At 44.3% G+C, this 8,506-nt stretch overlaps 1 protein-coding gene across 2 annotated transcripts; it reads left to right on the top strand.

Annotated features, from left to right (window-relative positions):
- Nucleotides 1-1,305: 1,305 nt before the first annotated feature.
- Nucleotides 1,306-6,605, top strand: XBP1 (X-box binding protein 1). Of its 2 annotated transcripts, NM_001271738.1 has the most exon segments (6): nt 1,306-1,553; nt 2,610-2,706; nt 3,991-4,119; nt 5,018-5,056; nt 5,083-5,163; nt 5,470-6,605. In NM_001271738.1, coding segments are annotated over 6 exon segments (1,137 nt in total). In that variant the 5' UTR covers nt 1,306-1,320; the 3' UTR covers nt 6,028-6,605.
- Nucleotides 6,606-8,506: the final 1,901 nt, after the last annotated feature.

Below are 8,506 nucleotides of genomic sequence, written 5' to 3'. Positions count from 1 at the left end.
ATTATAGCTGGTTTACAGTGTTCTGTCAATTTTCTACTATAAAGCATAGTGACCCAGTTACATATACACGTATGGGTTCTTTTTTCTCACATTATCATGCTCCATCATAAGTGACTAGACACAGTTTCCAGTGCTACAGAGCAGGATCTCATTGCTAATCCATTCCAAAGGCAATAGTCTGTATCTATTAACCAAGTTCCCAATCCATCCCACTCCCTCCCCCTCCCCCTTGGCAATGGACAAGTCTGTTCTCCACATCCATGGTTTTCTTTTCTGTGGAAAGGTTCATTTGTGCTGTGTATTAGATTTCAGATATAAGTGATATCATATGATATTTGTCTTTCTCTTTGACTTACTTCACTTAGAACTAGAGACTCTAGTTTCTTCCATGTTGCTGCAAATGGCATTATTTTGTTCTTTTTTATGGCTGAGTAGTATTCCATTGAGTATATATACCACATCTTTCTAATTCAATAAACCTAGTTTTTGTTTTGTTTTTTTAAGAGCTGCACCTGTGGCATATGAAGCTTCCAGGCTAGGGGCTGAGTCCAAGCTGCAACTATAGGCCTAAACCACAGCCACAGCAACACCAGACCCAGCTGCATCTGCAACCTACCACATAACTTGTGGCAACACACAGATCCTTAACCCACTGAGCTACAAGCAGGGATCAAACCCACATCCTCACTGGGACAACGTCCTTAACCCGCTACACCACAATGGGAACTCCTGAACCCAGTTTTAAAGTACTTGACCTCATTTCCTGAAGACTTATGTTGCAGAATGTTTTTGCAAGCATTTTTCTAACCCAAGGCCCAATTTGAACTGTCTCTCGATTTTGCACTCTGGGCCCTAAGTGGGGAATGAGATACAATTCTGTCAGACTGGGTAAAAATCTGTTAGTCTTGGTAAAAATTCGTCAGTCTGGAAATCTCCTGGTTTGAAATTCAACTCTTGTCATTCGGGGAGAAATCTATTTACTGAAGAAACTCCGTCGGGCTGCAGACTCTTCCTCACCAGCTTAGGGGCTCTCCACAACCCAGCCCTCCAGAACCCTCTACCAGCCCGCCACCCAGCGACGCCTACCGGTCAGCCGAGCGGAAAAAAAAGCCCAGCGTCCCCAGCCCAGCACCGCGGATGCCACGCTGGACGCCCTGGCACCGCCCCCTTCGGGTCCACCGGACCAATAGGCGCTGAGATATGCCTACATCACACGGAGCTGGCCAATCGTGGAGGGCCACGATCCTAGAAAGGCTGGGCGCTGGGGGGGCTGGCCCACTGGGCGGCGGCGGCGCGCACAGGCGTAGACACGCTCCAGCCATGGTGGTGGTGGCAGCTGCGCAGAGCCCGGCCGCCGGGGCCCCCAAAGTACTGCTTCTCTCCGGGAAGCCCGCCGCCGCCGCCGCCGCTGGAGCTCCGGCCGGCCGGGCTCTGCCTATCATGGTGCCGGGCCAGCGAGGGGCCAGCCCGGAGGCGGCAAGCGGGGGGCCGCCCCAGACGCGCAAGAGACAGCGCCTCACGCACCTGAGCCCCGAAGAGAAGGCGTTACGGAGGTGGGCGAGGGTCGGGGCGCGGACCCAGAGGGCTAGGGCCCGAGGTCTGAGAGCCAATCCGAAGGAGAGACAGGGGTTCTGGGCCGGGAGCTGACCTCCCGCCACGGTCGGTCTCTGACGGCCTTTTGGGTGCCAGCGCCAGCGTGGCGCGGGGCGGGGCGAGGGCAGGAAGTCTGGACCGGCCGCTCTACTGCGTTGGGTGGAGTCCAGGGCTGAGCAGGCCTTTTTTATTAAATTCTTTTCTCTCTCATTAGAGATGACCACAGCTGGGTCTGCGAGTACCTGGGTTCTGGGCCCTCTCGCTGTGTGACCACAAATCCGTTGTTAAGCTTCTCTGAATTAGGGCTGTAACATGGAGTCCATTGATTTACCTCCTTTTTGGAGGCGCACGGGTCTGAAATGACAGCTGTTGAAGGGGCTGTGAGCCTTAGAAGGCTCACTAGTCAAACTCAGTCTCTGCGTCCTTAAAATGATATTTGCCTCCTGAGGTCGTTGGGGAAATAGAGAAATATCTAGTACTTAGTCCTCCTTAAATATTAGTTCTTCTATGATCTGTTTGCTTTTTGTGATTTATTAAGTGCTTCTCGAGCCGACCGGCCTCAGCACCAGGGCAAAAATCGCCTCAGCCTTTCACCCGTCTGAGCTGTTTGCTGAGGGAGCGTTTATGTCAGCGGCATTGCAACCCACATTAGATTTAATCAGTCCGGGTTGGATCCTGTTCGAGGGAGTCGGGAAGCAGCAGCAGAGTAGAAAGGGGAGGAGGAGATATCTCATGACGCAAGATGAATGTTTGTGTCCAGCCTCAGTGCTGTGGCCGGGATAAGACTGAGGTGGATGACGCAATATGGGGGAGAATAAAGCAGGTTTTCAAGCTAGATCCACAGAAGGCTAATTTTTCGGTTTTGTTTCTTTGAAGGGTGAAGTCTGAAGTGTATTTTACCATTAGTCTGCCTTATGCTATAAGTTAAAAATGAAAGCACCAGCTGGCCAGGTTTTCAAATAAAGCTATGAATAAGGTTTAAGATGAGTCAGTGTGGTATCTCTTTCTGTCCTCAGGAAACTGAAAAACAGAGTAGCAGCTCAGACTGCCAGAGACCGAAAGAAAGCTCGAATGAGTGAGCTGGAGCAACAAGTGGTAGATTTGGAAGAAGAGGTAAAAATACTTAAGATCAAATTCTTATCTTTTATCCATTGTGTGTATCTTCCCTTGGTGAATGGTCTCTTATTTGCAATAATGCCTTGAGTTGTTTCATCCCCTTTAGAATACAAGTGGATGTATAATTAAAACTTAAACTAATCTAAGTGAGGGTAGATAGGTAATTGATTAAGTGTGAAGCTTGAGGAGAGCAGAGTAATGGACTCTAGCATTTGGTGCTATATTTAAGAGTTGGTGGATTACATTACGTTAGTCTTTTATCAGTTAGTACTAAGTAGTAAAAGCAAATAGGAAATCATTACCTAAACTTGAGACCTTTCCTGTCTTGGCCAAAAGTCCACCAAGGGTTCCTTTCCCCTTTTAGGGTCCATTTGTTACCTAAACTTAAATTGTTGTCAGTTACACATCTTGAATACTAAGGAGTATTTGTGGTATTTTTTTTCTTTTTTAACATTTGTTGATTTTACAGTCCATCACTACCATTTTTATTTCTACCTGCTACTTTGAAACAGGATTTGTGGATTTGACAAATCCTCGCCATATGGAAGTTCCCAGGCTAGGGGTCAAATCAGAGCTGCAGCTGCCAGCCTGCACCACAGCTCACAGCAATGCCAGATCCTTAGCCCACTGGTTGAGGCCAGGGATCAAACTCTTTTCTTCATGGATACTAGTCAGATATGTTACCGCTGAGCCACAACGGAAATTCCCTCAAGATAGGATTTTTAAAAACCAATCATATTTAAATTAAAGCCACAAGTTACCTTTGTTGAGGTCTGTATTAGTAGTCGGGGGTATTGTGTTAAAGGTGACCCCATGAGATGACATTTTTTTTTTTGTTTTTGACAACACCTGTAGCACCCAGGAGTTCCCAGGCCAGGGATCGAACGCATGCCTCAGCTATAACCAGAATCACAGCAGCAACACCCAGTCCCCAACCCACTGAGTTACAAGTGAACTCCAAGATGGTACTTCTTATATAGCTAGATTTGCATCGACCTTCTAATATCTACTGTGAACAACTCACATAAGCATAGAATAGAGTTTTCTGAAAGATCCAGGAGAAGGAAAGGAAATCTATTGTATTAAAACTTTGTCAGTTGTATTTTTTTTTGTGGCCTCATCCACAGCATGTGGAAGTTCCTAGGCCAGGGATTGAACCTGAGCCTCAGCAGTGACAATGTGGATCCTTAACCTGCTGAACCACAGAGGAAACTCCTGCCAGGTGGATTCTTAAGTGAAAGAATTAAATGATTTAATAACCTCTTCTGAACAATTTTGCAGAACCAAAAGCTTTTGCTAGAAAATCAGCTTTTACGAGAGAAAACACATGGCCTTGTAGTTGAGAACCAGGAGTTAAGACAGCGCTTGGGGATGGATGCCTTAGTTACTGAAGAGGAGGCAGAGACCAAGGTAAGTCATGTCCTTTATTAGGTGCCATATATGAGAACTGGTTTTAATTGATGTGTCCTCTTTCTTTAATGGTAATTCATTTTTCAAGAGTGTAGTGAATAGTCCTAAGTCCTAATAATTAAAATAAATTACATGGCTGTCTAAGAGCAAGTACTTACAAATGCTGATCACCAACAAGGTGTACCTACCGTGCCAGCCTTCAGAAGAACCAGGGTAAGAGAGCCAGTCACATTTGACTTTGAATGCTGTCAAAATTATAGTAGTTCTTTGATGAATATGAATGAGAGAGAAAGAATTCCTTGTGATAGTGACACCTTTCTGATAGAGGGGTGATGTATGGATTTTAGTCTGTGAATCATGGCAGATGTAGTGATAACATGTAAGATGGTCTGAGGCTGACAGTAGGCCAGTTCTATTCTGTGAAGTTGATGTTTGACACAAAATTGTTTAAAAATTACTATCCAAAAGGGTTCTGGGCCTAATTTCACTATAGAACTATTGTTGCTAGGGACATTGTTCTTATCGAGAATATGATTAAGATATTATTTAAGAATATCAGCTCTGATTAGACCCCTAGCCTGTGAACCTCCATATGCCACGGGAGCGGCCCAAGAAATGGCAAAAAGACCAAAAAAAAAAAAAAAAAAAAAAATCAGTCCTGCCTGAATGTTTGCTGGGGGAAGAAAAATGTTCCATTGTACAGAAAATCACAATGAAAAGTTCACCCTACCTCCTTTTTCTGATCTCTTCTTGAAGAGGGCTCAAGAAAATGGAAATAACAAAATTCAAGGGAAAGATTTCAGCTCTATAGTTTTTTAGATTTCCTAAAAGTCGAGAATCACAGCTACCTGGCAAGCTTTTCCTAGGAGACTTTTCAGCTGTTTGTCTTTCCTCCCAGGGGAATGGAGCGGGGCCGGTGGCCGGGTCTGCTGAGTCCGCAGCACTCAGACTACGTGCACCTCTGCAGCAGGTGCAGGCCCAGTTGTCACCCCTCCAGAACATCTCCCCATGGATTCTGACGGTGTTGACTCTTCAGACTCTGAGGTAGGGCTTACTCAGATTGACTAAAGAGCTGTATAACTACTGAATTCCATCTGTGTGATACCTGACCTCCCTAACCAGATAGATGAGGGCATAGTGTTAGTTTTGGTTGAGTTAGAGGTGAATATTGACTACTTTCCTATTTCCAGGTGGTTTAGAACATAGGGTAAGGTATAAATAAGTGGGTCTGATGGGTCCCAGAGCTCATCCTATAGCCTAATGATTAATTTACATTATGGAACCTAGCACTAAGGTCAACTCTTTGTGCATTCTAATAGTCGAACTCTATTTCATTTTTGCCTTTTACAGTCTGATATCCTCTTGGGCATTCTGTTCAACTTGGACCCAGTCATGTTCTTCAGATGTCCTTCCCCAGACTCTGCCAGCCTGGAGCAGCTCCCAGAAGTCGACCCAGAAGGACCCAGTTCCTTACCAGCCTCCCCTTCTTCATCACTGGGGACGTCACCAGCCAAGCTGGAAGCCATTAATGAAGTGATTCGTTTTGACCACGTATATACAAAGCCCCTAGTCTTAGAGATTCCCTCTGAGACAGAGAGCCAAGCTAATGTGGTAGTGAAAATTGAGGAAGCACCTTCCAGCCCCTCAGAGAAAGATCGCCCTGAATTCACTGTCTCAGTGAAGGAAGAACTTACAGAAGATGACTTCATTCCAGAGCTGGGTATCTCAGATCTGCTTTCAACCAGCCACTGCCTAAAGCCATCTTCCTGCCTACTGGATGCTTATAGTGACTGTAGTTATGAGGGTTCCCCTTCTCCCCTAAGTGACATGTCCTCTCTGCTTGGTGTAGACCATTCGTGGGAGGACACTTTTGCCAGTGAACTCTTTCCCCAGCTGATTAGTGTCTAAGGAGTGATCAGTACTGTTAACCCTTTTTCTTGACTATTACACTGCCTGGAGGATAGCACAGAAGCCTGTGGTTCATTCAGAAAGCTAGAGTAGAGGGTGTACAGTCCTAGAGTATTCCTCTAATATATTTGTTCAAACCTCATAGGTCACCCCAGGTATTGTCTTTTGACATTCAGTGGTCTAGGACATGCAGGTTGTTACTATAATCCAGAATTATGGCTTCTGAGGTACCTTTATCTTAAGGGCAGTGGTTTGCCCTAAAATACTTGGGTAAGGGTCACTGGACAAGAGTCCTAGACATGGAATTAATGAATGGCCCTTTATCATTTCTCTTCACCCCTTCTTGGCATCCCAGGCTTGCCTCCGATTTTAGGTCCTTTAGTTTGCTTCTGCAGGCAGAGAGAATGCCTACCTGAGGGGGCTCCTTTTCCTTCATGTACAGTTCAAGTAAAGATCAAGAATCTTTTGTGAAATTATTGAAATTTACTATGTAAATGCTTCACAGAATCTTTCCCAGCTAGTGTAACTTTTGGAAGGTGCTTTCTCCATTTATTTAAAACTACCTGTGCAATTAAAAAGTACAGTGCAGTCTGTTCTTTGATTCCTTCTTGAAACTCAAGTCAAGGTGTTTCACTGTTGATACTGATTTATCCAACTTGAGTGAGCATGCCACGTTTTTTTTTTTGTTTGTTTTGTTTTGTTTTTTTTTTGGCCGTGCTTGCCGCATGCAGAAATTGCTGGTCAGGGATCAAACTCAAGCCACAGCAGCGACCACGCTGGATCCTTAACCCACTGTGCCACAAAAACCCAGCACGCCACTTTTCAAAGTGACTGAAAACTTTTCTGCCTTAATTGCTGTCTGCTTCAATTCCTGGCTCTAATAAGTAATACACCTGGAGCAGTTACTATATTTGTAAGACAGCTTTAGCCTGACTTTTGTAGCTTGTAATGGTAGAGCTAGAACTTGTAACAAGTGTTTTGCTGTATCTTATGTTAGAGAAGGACATGCTATTAAATAGTAATATTCTCTTGCTGTTAATATAGTGATTAAGAGCACTTTTAGACTCAAACTCCCTGGGGTTCAACTCTGCCACCAGTTAACAAAAAATATCACTTATTTCCTGATTTGTGAGTATCTCTAAAGGTTGCTAGAGGAGTCAAAGAAATGACGCATTATAAGCACTTATTATATGTCAGGCACCATCCCAATCACTCAAAATTCACTTATCTCCTAATCCACTATGGAAGGGTTCTAATCTCTTAGAGAATTGTGCAGTCTAGAAAAAGTGTTTCACAAGAGAATGAACTTAAAAGTTATTTCACCCATGCTAGCATTCTATGCCAGTATTAATTATCAGCTACCTCTGAGACCAGATAAGGTAGATTCAAAGAATCCCAAATGGTAAGGCAAAGCAGTCTGTAGTTTCAGCCACTTGAAAGAGAATGCCTTTGGTATGTTTCGGGGTGTGTCCACAAGCATTTTGTAGGCAAGTTAAGTTCCCTGGTAGCTAAAGCCAAAGTCCAGTCTCAGTGCTTGGCAATACAAACTTGCTTAAGCTCTGACGTTTCTGTATTCTAAGTGTCCCCATGATTTAAAAACCCTGATCACCTGATTCTCTAGAACTAAAAACTTAAGTGCTAAGGATCTACTTAGGGATTGTATAGGCAGATGTAATTACAGATACATTTTTGCTTCCATCATGGTAAAACAAGCATCTGAAGATTGGGGCTCAAGTAATGTACATTCAGAAACATCACATGAAAGAGACGAGCTGGGAGTTCCTGTCATGTCTCAGCAGTTAGTGAACCCAACTAATATCCATGAGGACATAGGTTGGATCCCTGGCCTCATTCAGTGGTTAAGGATCTGGCATTGCCATGAGCTGTGGTGTAGGTTGCAGTCTCAGATCAGATCCTATGTGGCTGTGGCATAGGCTGGCAGCTACAGTTCTGACTGCACCCCCAGCCTGGAAATCTCCATATGCTATGGGTGCAGCCCTAAAAGACAAAAGACAAGCTGTACTAGCCAGGATAACACACAACATAACCTGTGTAGATTTTTCCAATTTTCATTTCCTGTACAGATGGGTGAAAAATACTAAACACTATGCTCAGACTTGAGAAAACACCCTATGTTCAAAGATACCTTCATATTGAAACACTAAATTGAATGGTTGGAAATAAAAATTAAGGTCTTTCCCTGTAAGACCTGCAAACCACTTCCCTGGACTTTGTAACATTGAGAGGTGCTTGCTTTTCTACTAGGTATGCTCTGGAGCAGAAAAAGCAAGGACAGCACTGCAGGTGGAGGTAATACCGCCTTCTTCCAGGAATATTTTATGGTATCAGTTAAATGCTGATGGGACGCCTAAGAATTAAATCTTTACCCTGTGACTTCTAAAGTTCATTAAGGAACAGGAAGACTGGTTTGTTTTCACACTAGCCAGTTGCTGAAAGACAACATCCTTGTCTTAAGGGT

This window comes from Sus scrofa, chromosome 14, assembly GCF_054392235.1.
Source record: "Sus scrofa isolate SSC_HxYL_T2T_F1_AM1 chromosome 14, Sscrofa_HxYL_maternal_Yorkshire_Landrace_v2.0, whole genome shotgun sequence".
Classification (NCBI taxonomy): Eukaryota; Metazoa; Chordata; class Mammalia; order Artiodactyla; family Suidae; genus Sus; species Sus scrofa.
Note: the sequence above shows the minus strand (reverse complement) of the source record. Positions and strands in the feature narration are given on the sequence as shown.